This window comes from Doryrhamphus excisus, linkage group LG1, assembly GCF_037039965.1.
Source record: "Doryrhamphus excisus strain RoL-2023G ecotype Guam linkage group LG1, RoL_Dexc_Guam_v1.1, whole genome shotgun sequence".
NCBI classification, from domain to species: domain Eukaryota; kingdom Metazoa; phylum Chordata; class Actinopteri; order Syngnathiformes; family Syngnathidae; genus Doryrhamphus; species Doryrhamphus excisus.
In genome coordinates, this window is record NC_136357.1 from 23206903 (window position 1) to 23234383 (window position 27481).

The window sequence follows — 27481 nt, forward strand, 5'->3', positions numbered from 1 at the left end:
GGCGCTGGACTGCTGCGGAAAGTTTGTTTTTGATTGATTGAAAGATTCCATTCGGAAAAGAAAAACTCCTCATGTAAACGTGGCTACTGATAACTAACTAATGAGAGGGAAAGGCTGCTTGAGCTGCGTTCCATCCTTCCCTTACGCGTCAGGTCCCTGTACGCTGTACGGTACTCCACTTAGATCACCGTCTAGGAACGGAATTCATACGGAACCCCAAGAGGCCTGTTTATATTTCAAATAGTAGATAAGTTGATTCCTAGATTACCTCATCAATTCCCATACAGTCTTCCTTGGCGCTCGTGTCTTCACACGCTGTAAAATTGGACTCATGCGACTCGTCCGGTTCCCTGTGAGCAGGACCTGACGGAAAAGAGGGACGACTGTACAGAAGAACATCCCCAAATTCTGAGAAAAGAAAATTTGGGGTCAGTCATGGCGGCATTGTGTGAAGTGAAAGCGCCACAAGCCATCCAGTACCTGAGTGCTGTTTGCTTTTGCTGCCTCCTTTTCCCCTTGCGAGGATCTTGTGACTGTCCTGGATTTCACCATCTTCAAATGGAGCCTCTTTGACGCGGTGAGTCCCAGTGCTGCCTCGTCGGCCCCGGGCTTCCCCAGACCCCATCCGGGGCAACGTGGCCCCCCTGACTTTAAAGTTGCTTTGGGACATCTGATTGGGGAAATTCAGAGGCATGAAAGAATCTGGAGGAGGAAGAGTAGAGCAGACACATCCAAGGTGAAGATCTCCTGAGGGAACTCCAGCACCATCATTCCATTGAGACGTCGACTGTTTTACCATCATTGAAGACATCTCTAGGCTGGTAGCCTTGTTGCCCGCATTGACTCTGTTTATGCCTCCTGGGTCTCCTTTGTGTGATGGCAGGACTCATATTGCTGTCTGTGGACATGGGACTGCTCGGCCGCTGACGTCTCTGACCTGAGTTTCACAGAAGAAGAAGAAGTGGAGCTGTGGGTTACCAAAGCATGCTACTATGGGTGTGTTCACGACGACGCGTTGTGTTTGCCGCTTGTTGGAATTACATGGTGACTGATGGGGCTGCACGGTGCTCGAGTGGTTAGCGCACAGACCTCACAGCTAGGAGATTAGGGTTCAATTCCACCTTTGGCCATCTCTGTGTGGAGTTTGCATGTTCTCCCTGTGCATGCGTGGGTTTTCTCCGGGTACTGCGGTTTCCTCCCACGTTCCAAAAACATGCTAGGTTAATTAGTGACTCCAAATTGTCCATAGGTATGAATGTGAGTGTGAATGGTTGTTTGTCTATATGTGCCCTGTGATTGGCTGGCCACCAGTCCAGGGTGCACCCCGCCTCTCGCCCTAAGACAGCTGGGATAGGCTCCAGCACCCCCGCGACCCTCGTGAGGAAAAGCAGGTTTATGTTTGTTTATGATGTGTATATGATTTCGCAGCAATGTGACAGTCTGATTCTTCTACAGGACCACCGGAGGAGTCAAACCCAAATCCTTCAAGTTGCGGGGCTGCCACTCTCCTGAATTTGAAGCAAAATGATTTTCAAAGGTCCCAGCTCACCTGATTCCTCCGGGTATCTGCACATACGCAGACCTTCCGCCTGGCTGAAATCTCCATCTGTGAAGAAAGATCCTTCCGAGGTGCTGACAATGCTGGACCTGCCTGAGGAGATGTTATCCTCGGAGGCCGAGCCCCAGCTGTTCACCATGGACCCTGTGGCCGGTCTGTCCAGCTCCCCTGTGCTGGAGGCGGGGGTCTGTTCCAGCCTGTGGAGGAGCAGCTTGTGTGGGGAGTTGTGGTGCAACTTGTGCTTGTGCTGTTGGCTTTGGTGGCGATGGTGGCGGTGGTCATGAAGTGATGTCTCCTCTTCTGCATCCTCGTCGAGTCCGTCTGTGTCCAGGCACGGGGGTGTAGAGCTGCAGTTTGGAGAGTGAGTGTTAACATGTGGCCTAGAAAGTACCTTTAATATTCACGTCAAAAGTTTGGAGACACTAACCCATGCTGGTGAATGAGAAGGTGTGCCTAAACTTTTGAACGCGAGTTTCTTAATGTGACTCCATACAAGACGACTTGCAAAAATATGATATTTTCCCCAAAACACGTATGCCGCCGTGCCACCAAAATAAATTCATGAAGCAGCACGTGTGACAAGCTGGCATGATTTCTGCCATGCCGTGATATGACGTGCTACTGTGCAAAGACTCGCATGCTGTCAATTAAAATGGTTACCTGAGGTTGTCGCTTCCATCATGCACACCATTGCTCATGAGCCCCCGCGCTTGTGTGCTGCTAGCTTGGTGACTAAAGGGCGCCTTGGTGGGGGAGGAGGCCGCCCCTCTAATTGGGGGAGTCGGGCAGCTTTCTGTTCTCTTCTCTGCATCAAAACTAGAAAAAGAAAGAGCAGACATTAATCAATCGGGGATTCATAAATCAGATCCGGCAAATATTTCCATCATGGTATCCTTTAAGGGACTATATCTGTTTTTCATACCGATACCATAACCTACTGCTTCTCAAGACCGATATGCTACTGATACCTTTTTTTTACTTTTTTGACTGTAGTTTGTGCACACCCAGAGGTAAGAAGGACTGGAAGATTGATTAATGAATTGATTGATTAGTCCTAATGAAATATCCTAACATGAATACTAGCACACTACTATCATGAGAAGCAGAGTATAGAGGGGGAGGAGCCGCCTGCTGTGGCCCAGCAAGGTGCACTGTATTCAGGCACATGCTCCCAGCAGCCGCTGTGATGCCATGGAAGTCTCTGGCCAACCTTTGGTACTTTTTTCAGATTTTCATCGCCAGCACTCACATGCAATTCCTGAGGAATTTGCATATTTGCCGTTCATGGATTTTGTGTGAATATATTAGAGATTGACGCACATAGCGGTGAGAGATGGCTGTATGGGTTATCAGTAAGAATCAAGAGTGAATAAAAAGCCTTCAAGAGATGAAGCGTCTGTAAGTGTGTGTGTGTGTGTGTGTGTGCACCTTTTCTCCATGGGGAGGCTGTACTCATCGCCATTCCAGGCCACGGCATGAGGAGGGGCCAGAGCGTCTCCCCAGCTTCCTGCCGTGTGTTTTGGCGTCTTCGCGGCTCGCAGGCCTTTCTTCTGACTTTGACTTCCTGAAGAAATTAGTGGAAAAAGCAAAGTTTGCGGCGTTTGCTTGATGTGTTGGAAAGCAGTACAGAAGTGCGGAGCGCAGCCCCCAGCCTGACCCGAGGTGCCGCCACTGCCGCCGCTGCCGCCCGTGCTGTGATCTCTCTGGCTGTGCTGGTAGGGGAAGTTTTTGTGGTGGACCGAGCCGTCGTGGTCTGAAGACAGAGCCGTGTGAACGTGTGCACGTTTCAGCCCCCAGGATGCATCCTTACCGTGGTTGAGCTGGTTCTGCTCCATGATGTTGTACTGCATCTGAGCGGCCATCTCTTTTGGCAGCGGGGGCGGGTTCGGGGGTTGGTTCCAGCAGGGAACATCCATGCCGTGGGTCTTGTTTGCGATGCTGGCCTGAATGAGCTGGGTGGTGGCGTAGGGGATGGGCTCGTACGCGTCTGACGACTCTCCCCCAGGACTGGTGTAGCACAGGTTGGACGTCTTGATGTCACTCAGCTTGTCTGAGAGGTTGACGTCGGTGTAAATAGCCGCGTCGGAGCCACGTGTGTCCGGGTGCTTGCCATAGTTAGCGATGCAGTCGGCTGCGGGACGGGGGGTGAGGTCAAAAATCTGTCTGGGTTTATCAGACACACAACATGCACTGACCTGGTCGGCTGTACGTGGTCATGTTACTGTCGCTGGTGCCGTTGGCGTTGTTGCAGCAGTTGATGCCGCAGTCCTTGTGATTGGCGCACGCGCTCGGCCAATTATCCGGCAGCCACAGCTGGTTCAGAGGCTCGCCCGTGCCGAGGAGGCCAGGCCTGCAACCACAAGGACGGTTCTCATGTCACCCCCCCAGCACCACAGCTTCTGCAGGGAGACACCTCCCCCTAGTGCTTGAAGCACGCAACTGCAACTTGAGTCCAAAAATATGACTTGCCTCCCAGCGTTGCACGCAGATTCCCCTCTTTGATACGCCACTGAAAGGAAGCAGGGGAGAAACATTCAGTTCCTGACGAGCTGTCACAAACAGTCAAGTGCCGCAGGCGGCCCGGGAAGGTGACAGACAGCTGGAGTCAAACGTTTGCACTCGCTTTAGTTTGGGAAGAAAGGCTGACTTTGTGCTTTTAATGGGCATGGAGACAACAGCTATCATCTCAACCATCATCTCAACCATCCTCTCAACCATCATCTCAACCATCATCTCAATCATCATCTCAACCATCATCTAAATCATCATCTCAACCGTCATCTCAACCATCAGCTCAACCATCATCTCAACCATCATCTCAACCATCATCTCAACCAACATCTCAACTTCTCAACCATCATCTCAACCAACATCTCAACTTCTCAACCATCATCTCAACCATCATCTCAACTTCAACTCCTCCTCTCACCTTTGTTTAGTCACCTGCCATACCACACAGTCATAGTAGTAGTAGTAGTAACAGTGGTAGTAGTAGAAATAGTAGTAGCTGTAGCAGTAGTAGTTAGTAGTAGTGGTAGTGGTAGTAGTAGTAGCAGTAGCAGTGGTAGTAGTAGTAGTAGCAGCAGTAGCAGTGGTAGTAGTATTTGTAGTAGTGGTAGTAGTAGCAGTAACAAAGGTAGTAGTAGTAATAGTAGTAGTAGTAATAGCACGGGTTGTAGTACTAGTAGTAGTAGTAGCAGTAGCAGTAACAGTGGTAGTAGTAGTCATAGCAGTAGTAGTAGTAGCAGTGGTAGTAGTACTAGTAATAGTAGTAATAGTAGTAGTAGCAGTGGTACCAGTAACAGTGGTAGTAGTAGTCATAGCAGTAGTAGTAATAGTAGTAGTAGCAGCAGCAGCAGTGGTAGTAGTACTAGTAATAGTAGTAATAGTAGTAGTAGCAGTGGTAGTAGTACTAGTAGTAGTAGCAGTAGTAGTAGTACCAGTAACAGTGGTAGTAGTAGTACTAGCAGTAGTAGTAGTAGCAGTGGTAGTAGTACTAGTAATAGTAGTAATAGTAGTCGTAGCTGTGTTAGTAGTACTAGTAGTAGCAGTAGTAGTAGTACTAGTAACAGTAGTAGTAGTACTAGTAATAGTAGTAGTAGTAGCAGCAACAGTGGTAGTAGTAGTACTAGTAGTAGTACTAGTAGTAGTAGTAGTAGCAGTAGTAGTAATAGCAGCAGTAGTAGTAGAAGTAGTAGTAGTAATAGCAGTAGTAGTAGTAGCAGTAGTAGTAGAAGTAGTAGTAGTAATAGCAGTAGTAGTAGTAGTATTAGTAGTATTCGTAGTTGTAGTAATATCAGCAGCAGTCGTAATAGTATTAGTAGTAGCTGTAGTAGTAGTAGTAGTCGTAATAGCAGTAGTAGTAGTAATAGTAGTAATAGTAGCAACAGCAGTAGTAGTATTGAAAGTAGTAGTAGTAGTAGTAGTAGCAACAGTAATAGCAGTAGTAGTAGAAGTAGTAATAGTAATAGCATACTAAAAAATAGTAATAGTAATAGTGGTAGCATAAAGAAAGCAAGACATTTAATAGATTTTTTTAGTAAAGAATGGATGATAGATGGACGGATGGGTGAATGTATGTATGGATTATGGATGGAAGGATGGATGCATTATGGATGGATGCATTATGGATGGATAGATGGGTGGGTGATTGGATGGATGGATGATGGATGGACACATGGATGTAAGGATGGATGCATATGGATGGATGGATGGATGGATGGATGGATGGATGGGTGGGTGATTGGATGGGTGGGTGATTGGATGGATGGATGGATGATGGATGGACAGATGGATGGAAGGATGGATGCATATGGATGGATTGGATGGATGTATTATGGATGGATGGATGGATGGATGGTTGGGTGATTGGATGGATGTATTATGGATGGATGGATGGATGGATTATGGATGGAAGGATGGATGCATTATGGATGGATGGATGTACTGCTACTAAAATCAACGTAGTCGTAATGTTCTGACAAAATTCTCCTAAAAAGACGCCATTTTCTTCTTCCTCTTCTGACTTCCTTCCTGTCGTACTGCAGCTGTTTTCACCTTTGCTGTTGTTTTCTTTCTTAAATGATACGTTTATTACACGTTTATTACACGTCTATCACACCCTCCCTTAGAGTGATGGCCAGACTTGGCGTACCTGGTGTATTATTTCTAGCAGAGGAGGCCCATATGGCGTGCTTACCTGCTGGTGTGAAGGTGAAGGAGGGCACTGTGTGAACAGAGAAGAAAAAGAAGTTCCATGATGTTCTTTCATCCCGTTGCTGCTGCTTTCCACCATATTGATAAGATCTCATCAGTCCAATGTCGACTAAGAGCTAAAAACACACTATCAATCATCACCGTCTGTCCCTGACATGGAAAGGTTAATAGGGGACATTTAACAACAGAGGTGGTGGCAGGTTGACGGGCCAAACACAGCAGTCTGGACATGATAAAACATCTAAAGGTCATCCTTGAAACGTCTTTGCAGCATCTCATTCTATCTGGAGGCTAATGAGAAGATCATACTGCTTTTCAGACCAATAAGTGTTTATAAAAGCACCCAACCCCAAGAATGAATGCATAGGGAAAGACATTGATGTGCATAATACCTTTCCGGATGCCGGTGTAGGTGCTGCTGAGGCCGCTTCTCTTCTTCCGGTGTCGGTACAGCCACACGCTGAAAATCATGAGAACCATCCAGCAGGTGGCGCCAATGCCCGCAATAAACGCCGGTTGCTTGACCACGTCAGAAATGTGTGACAATGCGTCCTTTTCTCCACTCAGATCCATCATGTGGCCGGCAGAGTCTGGGAGGCAAAATATAGATTCCAATATGAATGGAAGATATGCTAAATATGACAAATATGAGAAATATGAGCATGGCTCCTTTGACGCCTCATCCCCTTGTGTCATGGCTGTCCATGACATTTGGCTCAATTCCCCGTACTGTAAGCCGGGGGTGTCCTACCTTTGTCCAGCCAGGGCCACACACTGTTTTATTTATTTGGGGTTTTTTGTTGCATTTTCCAAATTTTTTTCTTCAAAATTTTCTTCTGGTAATTATGACTTTATTCACAGATTATTTTGACTTTTTCACCCAACCTAACTTAATGTTACAATATTTCCACTTTATGCTACTAAAATTGCATTATATTTCCACATACGTACAATTTTCACATTTCTCTTATTAGAATGCAAATTGTGTCTGAATATTTAGGCTTTATTCTCATAAAATTACACTTGTTTTTAAACACATATGTTTCTACTGTTGATTTTATTTATTTTCTGCTTCCTTCTCATCAATTTTCTTTTTGTATCCCATAATATTTTGACTTCATGATTATTATTTTTATGTTTTTATTATTTTCCGCAACCTAATTTTCCAAAAATTACAACTTTATTTATTCTGTTTGCTTTTAATAACATTACGACCTACAAAAGTAGTTTTTCTCAATATTCCAACTTCTTGCTACTACAATGATGCCCCTAAGGGCCCCCAGGCCCCGCTTTGGACACCCCAGTTACAAATGTCACATGACATCAGTCAGCTGACCCTCTTGATGAAATCCGGAAGCAGTCAGCATCATGGCTTCCATGGAACTCCATTCTTCTTCCTCATGATTCAAATTCCTGATCCAATTAAGTAAGTCAGCGCAATAAGAAGCAAATACTGTAAGTAAGCGTAATAAGAAGCATATGCATACACTAAAAGTCATTGCATTTTTTGGCGGTGTCGCCATGAACTACATTAGGGAAATGTGTATTTCTACACTTCTCACTGTTATTGTTTTAGGATGAATTTAGTCTTCATGTGTTGGCTTAACTTCGGCTGTATTATCGTTGGTTTATATTCTCTTTGTAATGTTGAATAGCCAACTGGATGTGGAACGCTACCTATTTTGATAGCAATACGATTGAATCAATGACAGCTATTGATGACTTCTGTGTAATTACCCTTATGGCCGTGTTGAGCTGAATGATTTATTGTTGGTGCTGTTTTTGCTTGATACGCTTCCAAGGGTGTACAGCAGAAAAAGAGGCAGGTGTAGCTGCACCATATATGTTTAATGAGCGGGAATAAATGTTGGTCATTTCAATAAAATACAAGGTTAAAAAGGCACGAACATATCATTTTGGTATGGAAAATATATCTAATAAACTGTGACACTGTATTTTCAGATGTGTAATGTATGTTAGTTAGGTTAGCTTTGTAAAATGCACTTGTCTTTATTTTTCTTAAGCTGCTGCACCAGCTGACGTCTTCTGGTGACCCCCAGGGGACCCCCACCTCACACTTCTTGCAGCCGTGACGTTGATTGTCCTAACATTTTCCTGTGCTAAGGTAGAATACAGTCCCACTTTCTCATTGCATACTCTCACCTAACTGGAAGAACACGACCTCACTCTTGACCCCAGGGCCGCCACCGTTGCTAGCGGCGACCTCCACTCCGTAGCGAATCCCCGGTGCCAGACCGGGAATGAGCAAAGAGAAGGTGGAGGCGTCGACTGACTGGTTGACGTGATAGCGAGTCTCATTACCCAGGCACCAGATCTGCCAGGAAGAGAGGAGATGACAGCGGTTACCTAGGGGACGAATCCCACAGCCAAAGTGGCGTCTAAAGCGACACGTTAGACTTGGAATGGAATGCTGAGGGCCGGGGGGGTGCGATAGGCTGCTTTTCCCACCTTGTACTCCTGGATGACCCCGACCTCATCTGGGATGGGCGGTGCTTTCCACGATATGAGGACCTCAGTGCCATTGGCATCCCTCTTTGTTACTGCCACACCCTGGGGTGCTCCTCTGGGGGCTGCAATCCAGGGGCACACATGGACATTTCAAGGCAAAGTTCTACCCATCATCCACAAGCCTTTATGTGAGACTTGAACGCGTGTCTTTCTCTTTCCTGTGCCAATTCAAGACATAAAAAGAGGTGAAAAGAGGCAGCTAGGAATGCATCTAATGAAACACACCTACGTGATGTGTTTCTGGCGGCCTAAATGAAGCATTTGAAGCACAAACAGCTAAAAGAAGTAAAATACTGATAGTAGACATTCAGAAGACACATTCAAAGACGTTGCGATGATATGTAGTATTACACACTGGTCACTAGGTGGCAATAATGTTACATTGATGACACTTCAGGATGTACAGTGAAGCCTGTAGAGAACAGAAAGTAAAACAAGAAGAACAAGGATGCTAACCTGTGTCAGAGTACATTATGTTTGATTTGTATTGTTTTCTCTTTTCTCATGTCAGCTATATTGGCTAATGGGCCTGTAGGGGTGTTATTCCATGCCGAGAGGGCTCTAATAATGTCAAAAAGCATTTTTAGAAATCACAAACAGGTGTTCAATGGTGGTTGGTGGTTGGAATCTGTCTATAGTGTCCCAACTGTAAAATGAAGCATTATCCATCCTTCACAGAGACTGAATCAGTTAGTGTGAGGTGCAACCGTTTGGCCAAACAATAACCCTGACATATTTCTGGCAATCATTTTCATCCAAAACCGAATCCTACGAAAATCAGTTTGCAGGAGGCTCTTGGAACCTTCTCATCCGTAGGCACAGGTGTTCCAGACTACCTTAGCAAAGTACAGGTTAGAAATTCACCTTCTTCCAGCGTTCTGATCACCTTGACCTCGCTGTCGGCTCCCTGGAACTCGTCAAAAAAGGGACGCACTTTGAACTCATAGATGGCGCCCCTCTTGAGCTGACCGACCACCACGCCTTCCTTCTGCAGGGCACGGACCTCCAGGACACTCCACTGCCCCTCGGGCTGGCCGTGTTCAGCCGAGGGCCGGTACAGCAGCTTGTAGCCTTGGATGTACGGCGACTGATGCTCCACCTGGTGCGAAGAAAGCACACATCAGTCCCACCGCAAGCAGAAAGAACATCAATGTACAGATACAGTAGATCTTTATGGAATGGATCTCCTGATTTCACTCTCCTGGCTGTCCTTACAGCTTTGCATGTTTGGATGCTGAACTCATTTCTTGGCATTTTGCTGAGAGGGTATGGGAAACAAATAAAATAGTCTGCTACGTGACTACAAACACGGAAGGCTGACATTATTTGTTTTAGAGTAGCCTATGAAGACCTGGAGCGACCATACTGATTTCTTGATACAATAGAAAATAGCATGCAATTTACTTAACGTAAGAATCCAGTTACAGTACGATTCCTGCATGGCTGCACAAGCCTGTACCTTTACTTGAAATATAGTAAACGTCATACAATAACAAATTATGATGATAGAAATTGACCACGCAGTCACGAGCTGAGGTTCATTGCTGGTGATTTTTTCATGCTGACTGATGCCCACTGATGACAAAAGCGTAACCATGGTAACTGAAGAGGCCACATACAAAGTCTCTTCAAAAACCAAAAAACTCTTTCCCGCTGTTCTTCACATCCGAGTCCTCTAACCAAGCACAAATTGTCTGAAGATTTGTCCAAATGTCCATAAAGCTCACTCACCAACCAGTAAAGCTCACTCACCAACCAGTAAAGTTCACTCACCAACAAGTAATACTCCCTCACCAACCAGTAAAGCTCCCTCACCAACCAGTAAAGCTCCCTCACCAACCAGTAAAGTTCACTTACCAAACAGTAAAGCTCACTCAGCAACCAGTAAAGCTCACTAACCAACGAGAAAAACGCACTCACCAACCAGTAAAGCGCACTCACCAATCAGTAAAGCTCACTCACCAACCAGTAGAGCTCACTCACCAACCAGTAAAGTTCACTCACCAACCAGTAAAGTTCACTCACCAACCAGTAAAGTTCACTCACCAACCAGTGCACCCGCACTGCAGAGGAGGACAGGACAATGGGCGTGTTTAGATGGATCACTACATCCCACAGCTCCCTCTGGATGTGACGAGGATCCGTTCCCTGCACAGTGGAGGTGCTGTCTGGTGGTACAAAAGATGCAAAGAAATACATATATATTATTTTTGTTTCATATATTTATGAACATATATTTTGTTTGTTTTTCATTATTAAAAACACAATAGATTTTTACATTTAAAGCGATAAAAACACATTTGTCAAAATGTATTAATTTACTATGATTTATATTGTGATTTTTTAAAAATATTTTAACTAGGGGTGCAAGATAGCTGTTGGGTCGATATGAGGGAATTATGATGTCATAACACTAAATTTGTTATCATAAAAAATTTCATAACAACGGTTGAGCCGAAGTCAAAAAGATATGAATAAGTTGGTTATCAGAAGCATTTCACAGACTTGAGAAGCAGAATGTCATCGCTTTGGAATAAAAAAGATATCCTGCATCTCTAACTCATTCATTCATTCATTCATTCATTTTCTACCGCTTATCCTCAGAAGGGTCGCGGGCGTGCTGGAGCCTATCCCAGCTGTCTTCGGGCGAGAGGCGGGGTACACCCTGGACTGGTGGCCAGCCAATCACAGGGCACATATAGACAAACAACCATTCACACTCACATTCATACCTATGGACAATTTGGAGTGGCCAATGAAGCTAACATGTTTTTGGAATGTGGGAGGAAACCGGAGTACCCGGAGAAAACCCACGCATGCACGGGGAGAACATGCAAACTCCACACAGATGGCCGAGGGTGGAATTGAACACCGGTCTCCTAGCTGTGTGGCCAGCGTGCTAACCACTCGGTCGCCGTGCAGCCGCATATCTAACCGTAACTTGACTATGTTTATGTTCTAAAAACTGTATCTAAAACTGTAGATAAAATTGACTAAACTGGAAGTCAGACCTCCGCCACGGCTGTGGAAACCAGTTAAGTCAAAATGCGGCCAACCAGTGACATCCAGAGTTTCCACTGACCGAGTGTTCGGACTGAGTCGGAGATGGTGCTGGGGTCACTGAGGCCATATTCACTGACCGCCCTGACCATAAACAGGTAGACAGTTCCAGCCTTCAAGTTGTTCAGGACAAAGGTCTGCATCTTCACGTGGTCAGCTAGCGTCACCCATCTGCTTCCTAACGTATGACTGTAGGAGAAACGATAGGCTTCATCTCAGCAGGCATGAAAGCGGTGACAAAAACCTCCTGAGAACGTTCCATCTCACCTGAATGCCTCAATGAGGTATGACGTGGGCGGGGCACCTCCATTGGGGCTGGGTTTCCATGACAGAGTGACAGAATTGGGGCTGATGTCAGTAACGTCTGGTTTGGTCGGGGCACCAGGAATCATGTTGGGGCCTGAAGGTACACTAGTCTGGACAATGACCCCAAACTCTGGGACACACAAATGCAAATAAATGCATTAATGGTAATGGTAATGGTTTTATTTCATTTGAACATGCATTAGATTACAATTGAATGAATCCCATAATCAGTTCACAGTTCCACATGGAGTAGGAAGAAGCAAAGTTTATTAAATCCTGCCTATCCATCTGGTACTTTTACAATCAGTAACTGTTACATTTGTTCACTTCTTGCTTTCCTAATATAATTTAAGTTTTTTTAATTTTAATTTTAATTTTAATTTTAATTTTAATTTTAATTTTACTTTTAATTTTAATTTTAATTTTAATTTTAATTTTAATTTTAATTTTAATTTTAATTTTAATTTTAATTTTAATTTTAATTTTAATTTTAATTTTAATTTTAATTTTAATTTTAATTTTAATTTTTGTCACGTACTGAAGTATGAGGTGATATGACCATACAAAGACATAATGGGTACTCATTTGGTCCACCTGTCCTTGCCGGTTTGTGCTTTGGGGCACTACCCAATGCCCATGACCATAGGTGAGGGTAGGAACACAGTCCGCATCACTGCAGACACTTCGTATAAGATATCATTCACATTTAGAGGGTTCAAGTAATGTAAAAAAATATATACAAGGTTACTACAAAAGGTTACTAGAAAAGTTTAGTACAAAGAAGTTCACTACAAAAATAATCTCTTTATAAATAAGGCTGTAATTGCTGCCATAGGTGGATCAACAAAGTATTAAGCAAAGGCTGTGAATACTTATGTAAATGTGATTTTTTTGTTTTCTATTTTTAATAAATTCAAAACATGTCAAAAAAAACTTTTTTCACACTGTCATAATGGAGTATTTTGTGTAGAATTTTGAGGTAAGAGATTAATTTAATTCAGTTTGGAATGAGGCTGTAACATGACAAAATGTATAAAAAGTGAAGCGCTGTGAATACTTTCCAGATGCACTGTATTTTGTTACAGTCCCTTTCAGCCAGCTTACCCTCCACTTGTAAGTATGCTGTCCAGGATGCCTCTCCATTGGGACTGGAAGCAACACAAGTGTAGAAGCCGGTATCTCCGAGCTGAGGGGACCCACAGGAAATATCCGATATTAGCTAGCCCACCATTAGCAATGTTATGAATACATCACTTGGCTTCCTACCTTTGCGTAGCGAATCTCCAACGAGCCGGTTTCTGTTATGGACAAACGAGAGTCTGTCGGTGACAGCACTGCACCGTCCTTCTTCCAGTGGACCGTAGGAGGAGGCGTGCCGGACGCTTGGCAACTCAACGCCACGGTGCTGTCCACAGGAACCGTCTGATTGACAGGGCCCTGTCTAATTACAGGGGGAAGCTGCTCCGAGCCCGCTGAAAGAAACAAAAGCAAGGAGGCCTCGTTTATGTCAGCTTTTGGACAGTCAGCTTTTGATATATTTTATATTAAGCTTCAAGTTTTCTACAGAAGTCGTGGTAAAAATGCATTAGCGTGTTCAGCATTTCTGAATGTTACACCTTAGCATGGTAGATGTTTTACTCTTCAAATTGGACAGTGTTGTCATGTTAGCCGTTAGCATGTTAGATATTTGATTATTTATAAACTTACATTGACAGTGTTTTGATGTCAGGTGGTAACATGCTAACAGTTTACATTGTTTTTATGCCAATGTTAGCATTTTCACATTTAAGCCATTTTCATAGGAAATCACATTAGCTGTTTGCATGCTAACAGCTAGCATGATAGCATTGCTAACATTGGCAAGTTATCTTTTTTGTTACGTTGAAAGATATAAATTTACATAGATGTGTATTTTTTTCATTTGTTAAAAAAGTTCTTGTCGGCCTGGGACAGTTTTATATGACCTCAGTGGGGGGAGGCAGTGCCGTTATCATACACACAGAGTCCGGACAAGTGTTATGTAGTAGAAATGAACTTAGTAGATTGATTTTTTTTTTACTGTACTCTTAAAAGTACTGTCATCTCGTCTCTCTTTGTTAACACAAAGTTAACATTTCTGGCCTCCTGGAACAAATTAAGTGCATTTCCATGATTTCTTCTGGGAAACGGGATTGACTTAGAGTACGTTTCTGCTCAAGTCGGACCTTCTGGATCCGACTGATGTGGCTGACCAGGGCTCCACTCTATTCTGCACTGGTTTGTATCATATTCTTATTTCATGTTCATATTTGTCAGGAATCCCTTACTTGGATCGATATTATTCTATAATTGCTTCGGTTTCGGAACCTTTTGGAAAGAATGAACATCAAAAACTGTACGGTGTTTAATATGGTCTGAGCATGCTATACATTTGAAAACTCTGACATGATGGCCAGGTGAATTATTCGGAGAGGCAAAAAGGTCATCGTAATGAAATGCTGCCACCAAATGAAAAACAGATGTGAAGATGTGAAAGATATGGAGAGCAAAGTTTCCAAAGCAAGACAACAATGGGCGGCTGTGCAGCCAGTCAAGGAATAAGAAATCAACTTATCCCCTCCAGCAGAGCAACTAATCATTCATTGGACAGTAGGTACCGATGGAGGCAGCTTACTAAGATAACAGGACCCTCTCCACTCTCCAGCTCGCATGTGAAAGCCCGCTGAAATGGGACATGGGCTCTAAATAAATAGACTAGCCAAAAAAGTTGATGGAAACGCGGCCTGAAAAGCACCAGCGGTAATAGCGCCTGGTTATTTCCATACAAATGCAACCCTGAAAATGGGGATGAAAGTGATGTGGTGGGATGGAGGGAGAGTAGAGTGCTAATAGATCACAGCCAAATGAAAACACCCACCCCATTTTTTTATTCCTATTACCTTTGCCAGATTTCATAGAGCAGATGCCAGCTATTCTCCTTTTAAAGGTACTGCATGAATACTACGGATGAAGAGGAGGAGCCTTGGAATATCTGCTACACGGCCGCAAGCCATTTTTGGTATTCATCTCGAATTTGAACAAACGCAGACCGACCTGCAAACGTGAACACGCAGGTCATGGCATCGAACGCTTGTAGATGTTGCTGCGGTGTCACCACTGGTAGAGGCACATTTCCATGGCTTGATTTACCTTCGCTTTTGGCTTTTTATTTCTCGTTGTTTCTCGTATCTTTGTGTGCAGCTGCTGTTTTACCGCCCTTCCTGTATTCATAGTCGGGCTGCTCCTCAGACTTCAGTGTCGGGTGCAAATTTACTATATTTGGCTTTTGCGACGTCCAAACGTGTTCCGTATTCCGACAAAAAACAGCATTTCTGCTTTATGATATGGTGGAAGTGAAAAAACGATTAGTAAACTTTACTATTTTCCAGAAATGTCAGCTTTCTTCTTAAATAATAGTAATACATTTTATTTTCAGAATATTATGATTTTGGCCCCATACTATTGCGACTTTGCTTGCATAAATTATAAGGAATTTTTTCTTCAATATGTCAACTCTATGCTAGTAAAATGATGCAATACGTCCGCATAACACTATAAGGTTACTCTTGTAATATTCCAGCCTTTTCTCTCATGAGATGACAACCTTTTTCTCTTCATTTTCTGACTTTATGGTTGATTTATTATTATTTATTATTTGACTTTCTTCTTGCAAATGTTCTTCTGGTAGTTATGATTTTCTTCCCATAATATTTGAACTTTATTCTCATTATATTTTAGCTTTTTCTGCAACCTAATTTCCCATAACGTAGGGACTCTTCAAAATATTAATTCATTTTTTTTCTACCGCTTATCCTCACGAGGGTGGCAGGGGGTGGTTGAGCCTATCCCAGCTGTCTTGGGGCGAGAGACGGGGTCCACCCTGGACTGGTGGCCAGCCAATCACAGGGCACATATAGACAAACAACCATGCACACTCACATTCATACCTATGGAAAATTTGGAGTGGCCAATGAAGCTGAATGAATGTTTTTGGAATGGGGGAGGAAACCGGACTACCCGGAGAAAAGCCACGCATGCACGGGGTGAGGCCTGAGGGTGGAATTGAACCCTGATCTCCTAGCTGTGAGGCCTGCGTGCTAACCACTTCTACACTGTGCAGCCCTCCTTTTCAAAATAATGTCTTTTATTTTGTTATTTCAACTCATGATTTATTCTCACAAAATGACCAATTACTGATAAGTTTTTCATTTTTGATGTTTTTTTAATTACATTTTATTAAGTTATTAAGTTAAGTTAAGTTATTAAGTTAAAGATGGGGGTGGCGACACCTAGTGGGGTGGCAATAATTTATGAAGGTGAGCTTGTGACGCAGTTAGGAACACAAATGTAACAATAAGGAAGACACCGGATGCTTTTTGGTGTCTGTTAGTAAAATGATATGATAAATGTTGAGAAATGTGCTAAATGTGCTAAACCTTGACGTCAAGTAGGGGGCCACAAAATATGGTGATGGGTTAAAGACCCCTGCATATAACCGTCTCCTCAAATATCTCCTAGAACAAACATCTTCAACAAGAAGAGCGTCCCTCACTGACCCTGCAGCAAATACGCATGTGGTTGGTGGACGAAGCAAGGAGGGGGGGTACGTACGGTCCATAACCTCCAGCAGTGCTTTGGTAATAACGCTGCCGGCGATGTTGAGAGCCTGGCAGCTGTAGAGCCCGCCGTCAGAATGCTGAACATCGGTGATGGTCAGACTGCCCGTCTGGGAGACGGACACCCGGCTGAAGGGCTGCGGCGCCGAGAACAACAGACTCTGTGGAGACAGTTGAAGTAAACACGTTTGCTTTATTGACTCTCGGACTAGCGGGAGGTTGAAGGTGAGTCTCACCTCGCTGCCCTCCCTCTGCCAGAAGATAGCAGGTTGCGGGTTCCCGCTGGCTTCACACTGGAAGGTGACCGTCCTGCCTACTGCTGCCACCTGGTTCTTGGGGCGCAAGGCAAACGCTGGTGGCACTGCAGGAGGGGGGGTCAGAAGTATGAAGCCTGATCTTCAGCGAACAAGGTGAACATTATTTACCTTTTTCCAAACAGAGCTAAAGCAAGGACCATAAGGAAAAGCTGTTGTGATGACTGATACGGGCATGTGAGGTCATATGGAATTAAAATGTGCTGCCATGTACTTCAATTAGTTCTCTGAGATTGTACAAAACATTATAGACGTATATTGTATAGTATATAGTATAGAAGTATTTCACTTGTTTTCCCTTCATATGGCACACTTACAGCATCTCAAATGAAGTCCAGTAGTTACTGAGGTTGGGGTGCTTGGTTAGCGTTAGCTAGGTTCGTTCCCCACTGACTACTGGCATTTTGTGTACGTTGTCAAATGAGTGGGCCTCATACAGTCCCCACACAGGTACGTCCCCGGTGAGTGAATCGTACCACAGCCTTACATGAAGCGCACCTAACACGCACACGTCAGTACGAATTGTACAAGTTGCCCACATCACACGCATCGCATGAGTCGTACAAGTCGTATGAGTTGCCCACATCGCACGCATCGCACGCATCGCACGCATCGCACGCATCGCACGCATCGCACGCATCGCACGCATCGCACGCATCGCACGCATCGCACGCATCGCACGCATCGCACGCATCGCACGCATCGCACGCATCGCACGCATCGCACGCATCGCACGCATCGCACGCATCGCACGCATCGCACGCATCGCACGCATGAGTTGCCCACATCACACGCGTCACACGCGTCACACGCCTCACACGCGTTACACAAGTCGTAAGAGTCACTCACATCACACACGTCGCACAAGTCATACGAGTTACCCATGTCGCACATTGCACGAGTCGTACGAGTTGCCCACATCACACGCATTGCACGCGGCGCACGAGTTGCCCACATCACACGCGTCGCACGCATCGTACGAGTTACCCACGTCGCACGTGTCACACACGTTGCACGAGTCGTACGCATCACACACGTTGCACGAGTCGTATGAGTTGCTCACATCACAAGCGTCGCACAAGTCATACGAGTTGCCCACATCACACGCGTCGCACGCGTCGTACGAGTTACCCACGTCGCACGTGTCACACACGTTGCACAAGTCGTACGAGTTGCCCACATCACACGCGTCGCACGCGTCGCACACATCGTACGAGTTACCCACGTCACACACGTTGCAAGAGTCATACGAGTTGCTCACATCACACGCGTCGCACGCGTCGTACGAGTTACCCACGTCGCACGTGTCACACACGTTGCACAAGTCGTACGAGTTGCCCACATCACACGCGTCGCACGCGGCGCATGAGTTGCCCACATCACACGCGTCTCACGAGGCGTACAAGTAGAAATAAAAAGTTATTGGTTATCCATATGATATCTGTCTTGAAAAGCTGAACGTTATCGGCATCAGCTTGAAGACGATTTCGTGCATCTGTAATGAAGACAAAGGTTTTGTTAAATCCTCATGAGGACAGGCTCCACGAGTAGCACTCAGAGGGGGGGCTCCCAAGACAGGATGAGCTGCTGCAAGAACACCAAAACACGCGGCAGCAAGGAAAGGACGTACTGACCATGAACAGTGAGAGTTGCAGATGCTTCCGACTTCCCAACCATGTTCTCCACCACGCAGGTGTAGGAACCCTCATCTGAGGAGGTCACCTGGCGAACAATCAAGGTGTGGTCCTCCAGGATTTCCGACCTAAAAAGGAGGGAAGAAAAGCACCATGTGATGAAAAGGTGAAGTTGCCGTGTTTCTTTGGTCTATGAATATTACCTTCCCTTTGGCAGGTCAGAATCCTCTTTCCTCCAGCGGACGGTAGGAACAGGATCTCCTTGAACCGCGCAGTGGAACTCCACACGCCCGTCCGCCAACACCACAGCACTGCTGGGCCGCTTTAGGAAGGTCGGGCGCTCTGGTGGGCATCAAGCAAAGTAATTCAACCCCAGGCATCCACGGAACCCTGAAAGTAGTGGCACGCCCGTTTTTCCACCGACAGCATGGACACATCGACAAAAGGCCACACCCACAATGTTTGTTCTTGTTGGGCCCCCGCCCTGGGTGCGTTGGGCTCAATTCTTCCACATAAAACTCATCCCAGCAGTTTTTGCTTCCAGGACGCTAGTGGGAATGTTGCTCCGGCTGCTGAAGATGGCTTCATTGCCTGGAACTCATGTCCATTTTTGTAAATCCAATCCAAATCTTCTCCATCGGGATTAGATGATGGGAAGACGCAGGATGGTCCCTTACCACAAAGACCGGGGCCTTCAGTCACAGGGGATGCCACCTGCATGCTTCACCGTTTGACGCCCCTGCGCAACGTGAAGCTCCATTGAAGGATGATGATGGTGGAGAACATCTCAGGTGGGATATCCTTGTAACGTTGGAAGCCATCAGGACCGTCAAGGGAGAAGAAAACTTTCTTCCACCTTTCAATGTCCCATGTTTGATGCTAATTCCAAATTCCCAATTTTGATTTTGAGGAGACAAGGACTTTGATAACATTTTCTTCCCCCATTTGGGAACTTTTCGACCCCCATTTGGCCCCAGGATGCTCCCGTCTCTTGACGTATCCTTTTTTTGGTCCATGAGCCTCAGGAAGTTATTCAGAAGTCTGAACACTTTTCTGCTTCTGCCATCACAAGATGACGACAGTGAATACCTGACGCCAAATCCCATTCAATCCATTCAGATTCCGTCTTTTGGAGGCTCTGCTTAGGATTTCGAATGCTTCTTTGCAAGAAATAGCTTCTTGACTCCCAAAACGCCCAATCGTCATTTCTATCTTTGAAGGAGTCTGGCAATTATGATCCATCTATCTCCAAGGTCGTGAGGGTGCATAGCATTCAGGAGCGTGTTGACCTTCATGTGCGTTCAGCAGGATTATTCTCACGGCCTCGAATAGCTTCATGGAGCACCAGACGGCATGGAGGCTCCGCACGCTGACCAAGGTCACCTCATTGCCATGCCGATAAGAGCTCAGCTCCGATAGGGAATGCTGTGGGGGTGGAAGCTGGCTCTTGGCTGTGAAGAGTGGGCAGTTGTGATGCTAAGGTGGTTTTCGGTGGGGTTCGTGTTTTGTTATCAGGGTGTGGCGCTAGCGACGGGGAGCGGTGGATTGTAAATGATTGTGCAAATGAACAGTAGCGGCTGATTTTACCTAGCACGGTGAGCTCGGCGATTTCACTCTCTCTCTCCCCCACCATGTTGGTTCCGACACAGATGTACTTCCCGGCGTCGCTCTTCCTGGTGTTGGTGATCATCAGCTTGCCGCTGCGGATCTAAATAAAAACACAGCGGATATTTGATATCGATGTATTTGCATATGTGTCACTACGCCACGACTTTGTACCCCCGACATGCCAAGGAACATTTTCATGGGAGAACGGATACATACACTCCATAAGGAATGACTTAATCTCAATACAATGAATGAATTCCATAGTAAATATGCCATTTGTTCTTGGAATTAATACACTCTCAATATTGTATTGCAATTTTATTGAAGTAGTGATACATTTAGGAAAATATTTGTGTTTCATTGCAATGTTTTTAGAAGTAATGATACATTTAGGAAAATATTTGCGTATTTCAATGCAATTTTATTGAAGTAATGATACATTTAGGTAAATATTTCCGTGTTTCATTGCAATTTTTTTGAAGTAATGATACATTTAGGAAAATATTTGCGTGTTTCATTGCAATTTTTTTGAAGTAATGATACATTTAGGAAAATATTTGCGTATTTCAATGCAATTTTAATTGAAGTAATGATACATTTAGGAAAATATTTGCGTATTTCAATGCAATTTTATTGAAGTAATGATACATTTAGGTAAATATTTCCGTGTTTCATTGCAATTTTATTGAAGTAATGATACATTTAGGAAAATATTTCTGTGTTTCATTGCAATTTTATTGAAGTAATGGTACGTTTAGGAAAATATTTGCGTGTTGCATTGCAATTTTATTGAAGTAATGATACATTAAGGAAAATATTTGCGTGTTGCATTGCAATTTTATTGAAGTAATGATACATTTAGGAAAATATTTGCGTATTTCAATGCAATTTTAATTGAAGTAATGATACATTTAGGAAAATATTTGCGTATTTCAATGCAATTCTTTTGAAGTAATGATACATTTAGGAAAATATTTGCATATTTCAATGCAATTCTTTTGAAGTAATGATACATTTAGGAAAATATTTGCGTATTTCAATGCAATTCTTTTGAAGTAATGATACATTTGGGAAAATATTTGCATATTTCAATGCAATTTTATTGAAGTAATCATACATTTAGGAAAATATTTGTGTGTTTCATTGCAATTTTTTTTTAAGTAATGATACATTTGGGAAAATATTTGCATATTTCAATGCAACTTTATTGAAGTAATGATACATTTAGGAAAATATTTGTGTGTTTCATTGCAATTTTTTTTAAGTAATGATACATTTAGGAAAATATTTGCGTATTTCAATGCAATTTTAATTGAAGTAATGATACATTTAGGAAAATATTTGCGTATTTCAATGCAATTTTTTTGAAGTAATGATACATTTAGGAAAATATTTGTGTATTTCATTGCAATTTTATTGAAGTAATGATACATTTAGGAAAATATTTGTGTGTTTCATTGCAATTTTTTTTAAGTAATGATACATTTAGGAAAATATTTGTGTATTTCATTGCAATTTTATTGAAGTAATCATACATTTAGGAACACATTTGTGTGTTTCATTGCAATTTTATTGAAGTAATGATACATTTAGGAAAATATTTGTGTATTTCATTGCAATTTTATTGAAGTAATCATACATTTAGGAACACATTTGTGTGTTTCATTGCAATTTTATTGAAGTAATGACATGTTTAGTAGCACATTTATGTATTTCATTGCAATTTGAACCACTTCATGACACCTTAGTGTCATCATTTAAAGATTGATTGACTTGACGGTGTCCCATGTGATGGGTGTACCTGTGTGCATCTGTATGCACCACAGGAATGAGCACTGCCTCCAGTCTCTCTCTACTAAAGGTCAGCACTTCTCTAATTACATAATTCATGACTGAGAACAAAGATTCTCTGCCTCTTTGTAGAGATCCGCCTCTGATGTTGTGTCAGTCACTTTGCCTTTAACAAACTTTGAAACTTTACTACACAGTACTCATATCAACATGCCGTGCGGTGCTACCCCACCCCCCCAGCCCTATGCCCCCCCAGGGCATAGTAGCTGTCTTTATCATATGAATGATATATTCCAATAATACATCAACTAACACCACAAGGCCATTTCCATCGACGACCTTCACCGAGAAATCAGCTTTTCGCTTTTCATTGTCGGGGTTCGATTATTCAAGTCCGCCCCCTTAGCTTCTGCTAATTCTCACCCAGAGGTCAGAGGTTAGAGGTTAAGTGTCATGCCGAACAGCACCTGGCCACTCGGCAGCGTATCGGCTCCATCATTAAGGTGATGCTGCAGGGATGGATCCACCACATACAGCAGCAGTCCTTCTCAGCCCCCCCCCCCTTCGCCCCACCCCACCCACGGTACCCTACACACCCACCAGAAAAGGAAGGCATTGTCTCTGCTGGCTGGTGAGGATCTGACTCCTTTGCAGGTTTTTTAATGCTATGAAGAGGAGAGCACGAAAACAGGAGAGTAATTCACTGTTGTAAAAAAAAATACTTTGTGGTGTTACCTTTTATTTCTACATGAAGTACATGGAGTACACGCACCCTCCTTCTCCAGGAAAAGTTCTAATACTTTGATGGTATAGTCAAGTTCATTAATTCTTCAGCAAAGCAGAAAAATATGTTTCATGTGGAGTCGTCCTTGTTTATCACAGATCACTGATTCCATAACCGGCCCATTCAATTTATGTCAATGCTAACAAATGGAATATTTTTAGAGCATACAAAACCTGTTTATGACTTTCTAAATATAGTTTTCAACATGATTAGATGCCAGAAGACATAAAATAACACTCCTGTTATTCATTGTTTACACCAGATTTCACAACTATTATGCTGGCCGCTAGCTAGCAGGCTAACAAGCTGTCGTGCTAACCAGTTAGCTTCAAATGTATTTCTTCAAAATTTAAAGAAGGGTTTCAAACAGAGTGTAAAAGAAGGATAAATAAGAAGCCACAAGTTTACCACTTCCACACAGACTGTGAGAAGGACCTTTTTTCACTCAGCATCCATGGCTGGCATATCTGTTGCATATCTGTTGCATTTTAATCTGTTTGCACTAATAGACCGCAGTCAGCCGTCATTTATTTATCCATTCATGTCTAAAAAGCATGCCATAGCACAGGAACAATAATAAAAAGGGCCAGCTGCATTTGACGTGCTGGCTTTTCCTCTCTATGGAAGAACGGCAGTGACAAGCACCATCCATAGTGTCTCTTTGGATGGCATTTCTGTGTATGATATTGTCTGATTAGCAAGGATAATGATAGAAACTCAAGCTGTGTGATAAATGTTTCTGCAACATCGGCCACATCCATCCACCCATCCATTTTCTATGACGCTTATCCTCACTAAGGTGGGGGGATGCTGGAGCCTATCCCAGCTGACTTCTGTAGAAATCCTTCCCCTGAGGACTCTTAAGTGTGTTCCGATTAGAGGATAAGGGAATCTTAAAGAACCAAATCATAGAATGAGAACCAGATTATTTATTCCTGACAACAATACCTGGGCTAATCTGCAGTCCTTGTATGCCTACCAGTAAGCAGGTCTTATTAGAGCGCAGCTGCAAAAAAGCACCCTTCCTTTCCCTGCCCGGCCTTTTATACACTCAAGATTGTGTAAGAGGCTGGAGTCCTGGACCAATCAGCTTTCGTTACTGCCCTTGCTTGAACCGCTTCTTTTCATGGTGTTTCTGCTTTTGTTTGTTCGCAGGGACATCAAGGCATCTTTCCTTTGCATTGGCATCAAGGTGTCTGGAACATTCTGCTTTTCCTTTGTTGCAAAGCAAGCTGTCATATGCGTACCCGATGTTTCCACCTTAACTGTCAGTTGTCACGTTAGTCCTTTTTTTGTGTGGGTGCATGTATAAGTATCTTTTGCCTGTATTTCTGAGTCTATGTGTTCGCATTTATCTTAAGCTAGCAAAGTTGAGCAAATACCTTCACTTCCCACATTCATACCTATGTACAATTTGGGGTGGCCAATGAAGCTAACATGGTTTTGGAACGAGGGAGGAATCCGGAGTCCCCGGAGAAAAGCCCCGCATGCACAGGGAGAACATGCAAACTCCACACAGAGATGCCTAAGCGGAGAATCCAACCCAGGTCTTCCCCTCTCCTGACTGTGTGGCCTCCTTGATGTTACCATTATTAGTTGTCTGTTATTCTGGGCCCCTGTGTGGGCTGACCGCACGTCACTTAGATACAGTTAGCGATAAGGTACGGCCCTGGTGTCTGGGATTCAGCCTTTGCTGTAAATATTCCCTTAATTAGCTGAGAATGCACTCCATGCCCTATTGGAATAAGATAAAAAGATTGGATAAAAAGATTAGGCCTATTTTTGTGGGAACTAAGACTGCTGACCATGTTCAGACGGTTTCAAATGAGCTGCCATGACATCCATCAACTGCCCGTCTCTGGCCAACAACGCCTGCGGCTTGATGCTGCGCTACATTTCAGCAGCTGACTAAAGAGTCCGTGTTTTTTTAATTCTTGCATTTTTAGCTGCAATTTGAGTGGCAAGAAATGTGGTTTGTTGAGCTTCCATGTAAAACTACTCAGCAGGAATAACTACTCAGCCTTTGACATCCTAACAGCACACGCGCAGAAACAACAAAGTGTGGGACTACAGGGAGGGGGGGTTACAATTAAAAACCCTAAATCACACTTCTGTTCATGATAAGCCAGTGAAATGTTGGAAAGAACAAACATTGGCTTTACCTTTTCTCATGCACACGGGGAGGCATGAATGACTTTTGATGGACTCCTATTTTCATTGTAAAGTCAACGATGTCTTTTAGGTGAACTCACACGGCAAAGTCATATTTCCATACAGAGAAGATGATTCGGGAGGACAAAGGAGGGTGTGCACAGACTACAAAGGAAACAGCAGCCTTTGTATTTGCCTCAGAGGAGCCTCTGCTTGGTTCTGATCCGGGCCTCTTCTTAAATCACAGCTAGCTGCTCTGTCCATCATAACCCCCCCAGAGGGACTCTACCTGTCACTGCCCACCAGCATGAGTTTGAAAGATGGAAGACATCAGCCCGTGTACACATTCAGTGTACTACATGTGTCCTTGCCAAGACTAGTACAACCATGATGGTTCCATCCTGGAAGGCATCAGACGCTGGACGAACCGTAGTCTGCAATCATAGCGTCGCTGCTGGAACATCACGTCCACATGACAGCGCTGGGTCCTACTTGGCGCTGAGTGCTAAGGATTACATTGAAATGCATTTTCCCCGTGTGAACCAATGGAAAACTATGGAAAACTAACCCAGTCGGAGGAAGTGATGTCACTTCCACACCACACCATGGATGGACCACACATGAAACACTTTGGTTCTATATTGTTTTATTTTTATGTTATGCCTGCTCGCTATGTGTTTCCAAAATACGCCATTCGCCGCCGTTAATGATTAATCGATGCGCACCGTGTCACTAAGGAGTCTGTAAAACCTCAGTGGCCTCAGTTTGACATCTTGACACCGAGCACACCAATCCATGCCAGCGTTTTTGACTCGCTTATCAAACCTACCGCTCTTCCACTTTTCCCGCATCTCTGATTACACACGACTGCCAGCTGTCACCAAATTATCCGTCTTTCCGGACTCCAAATGTGAATTTTTAGCACAGTGACAATATATATATATATTTTTGAACAAACAAGCAATGTGGTTAGTTGGGAGCTGGATTTTGTCCCACGGCGAAGAAGCTATCACACCCATGGGGTGCTGTGACACTAATACTAATGTGATATTTGTCCTGTTTCATGAACATTATGATGGTGATGCTATCACAGGCGTCCTGGAGCTCACCAGCTGATGTTAGAATAGTTGCTTCAACTCCAAGTAGCGTAGCATTAGTAGTATTCGTTCATTTATTAGTTTATTAGTTATCATGTTGACGTACACACGCTAATCAGCGTTTAGTCTGACATAAACGTGAGAAGAAGAAGAAGAAAAGGAATCTGAGGTCAAAGTATCTTACTGTGATGCGTTCCTCTCGGTCATTTATGGTCAAACCGTTTTTCCTCCAGGAGATGGTGGGCTCAGGATGACCACGGGGGGGCTGGCACTCCAGCACTGCAGGCTCGCCCACGGCAACCATGACGTCGACTGGGTTTTGTCTGAAGTCGTCACGTAAAACTGTGGGAAAACAAAAACAGACCATTTGAATCCATAAGCGGTAGCCCTGGTGGTGGAACGTACCCGAGGGCCACAACGATGATGAAGACAATCCACTATAATGTACTAAAGTCTACAGTCTACAGAGACTGCAATCCTGACCTCTCCATTGACAAACAGGCTGGAGGCTCCATGGAGGCCGACCACGTGGCAGATCCAAATGCTCAGCTTGAGAGCGTTCCAATTGCTAGCGGTGGCAAGCTAAAATTAGCACCTTTCTACTGCAAAGAAGGAAATCTGCTTGTCGTCAAAATCTTAACTGGAGACAAAGAAAACTTGTGTTGCTTCAAAAACGTCCAACCATGATTGTGATTTGCCAAACCAAAAGACAGCTAAAAAAAAAAAAGCAGAACTGCTGATTTCAGACCAGCCGGGCCGACTCTAATACAAAACCATCACAATGCAAAAGGCTGGACACACTAGGTGTCTAGGTTCTAGTGTCTAGGGGTCTAGGGTCTAGGGTCTAGGGTCTAGGGTCTAGGGTCTAGGGTCTAGGGTCTAGGGTCTAGGGTCTAGGGTCTAGGTGTCTAGGTGTCTAGATGTCTAGGTGTCTAGGTTTCTAGGTGTCTAGGGGTCTAGGGTCTAGGGTCTAGGTGTCTAGGTGTCTAGGTGTCTAGGGGTCTAGGTGTCTAGTGTCTAGGTGTCTACTGTCTAGTGTTTGTGTCTAGTGTCTAGTGTCTAGGTGTCTAGTGTCTAGTGTCTAGTGTCTAGTGTCTAGTGTCTAGTGTCCAGTGTCCAGTGTCCAGTGTCCAGTGTCCAGTGTCCAGTGTCCAGTGTCCAGTGTCCAGTGTCCAGTGTCCAGTGTCCAGTGTCTAGTGTCTAGTGTCTAGTGTCTAGTGCCTAGTGTCTAGTGTCTAGTGTCCAGTGTCTAGTGTCTAGTGCAGGGGTGGGCAAACTTTTTGACTCGCGGGCCGCACT

General features: G+C 44.1%; 1 protein-coding gene across 2 annotated transcripts in view; it reads right to left on the reverse strand.

Annotated features, from left to right (window-relative positions):
- LOC131132694 (roundabout homolog 1-like) overlaps window positions 1-27481 on the reverse strand; it is an 81226-nt gene that overhangs the window by 2506 nt on the left and 51239 nt on the right. The window contains exons 1-27 of one of the 2 annotated variants that reach the window (XM_078792219.1): window positions 26666-26817; window positions 26367-26524; window positions 20339-20459; window positions 18955-19093; window positions 18752-18879; window positions 17040-17164; window positions 16799-16964; window positions 13436-13641; window positions 13274-13355; window positions 12131-12299; window positions 11886-12052; window positions 10850-10971; window positions 9668-9902; window positions 8744-8865; window positions 8438-8609; window positions 6667-6864; window positions 6258-6284; window positions 4028-4067; window positions 3754-3908; window positions 3369-3689; window positions 3216-3311; window positions 2987-3122; window positions 2219-2374; window positions 1550-1905; window positions 797-937; window positions 481-702; window positions 269-408 (exon numbers count right to left, since the gene is read on the reverse strand). In XM_078792219.1, the coding sequence (XP_078648345.1) occupies window positions 269-408; window positions 481-702; window positions 797-937; window positions 1550-1905; window positions 2219-2374; window positions 2987-3122; window positions 3216-3311; window positions 3369-3689; window positions 3754-3908; window positions 4028-4067; window positions 6258-6284; window positions 6667-6864; window positions 8438-8609; window positions 8744-8865; window positions 9668-9902; window positions 10850-10971; window positions 11886-12052; window positions 12131-12299; window positions 13274-13355; window positions 13436-13641; window positions 16799-16964; window positions 17040-17164; window positions 18752-18879; window positions 18955-19093; window positions 20339-20459; window positions 26367-26486 (4062 nt within the window). In that variant the 5' untranslated portion in view covers window positions 26487-26524; window positions 26666-26817. Of the gene's footprint in view, window positions 1-268; window positions 409-480; window positions 703-796; window positions 938-1549; window positions 1906-2218; window positions 2375-2986; window positions 3123-3215; window positions 3312-3368; window positions 3690-3753; window positions 3909-4027; window positions 4068-6257; window positions 6285-6666; window positions 6865-8437; window positions 8610-8743; window positions 8866-9667; window positions 9903-10849; window positions 10972-11885; window positions 12053-12130; window positions 12300-13273; window positions 13356-13435; window positions 13642-16798; window positions 16965-17039; window positions 17165-18751; window positions 18880-18954; window positions 19094-20338; window positions 20460-26366; window positions 26525-26665; window positions 26818-27481 lie in introns of those variants that run through there. The other variant, XM_078792216.1, reaches the window with a different exon arrangement.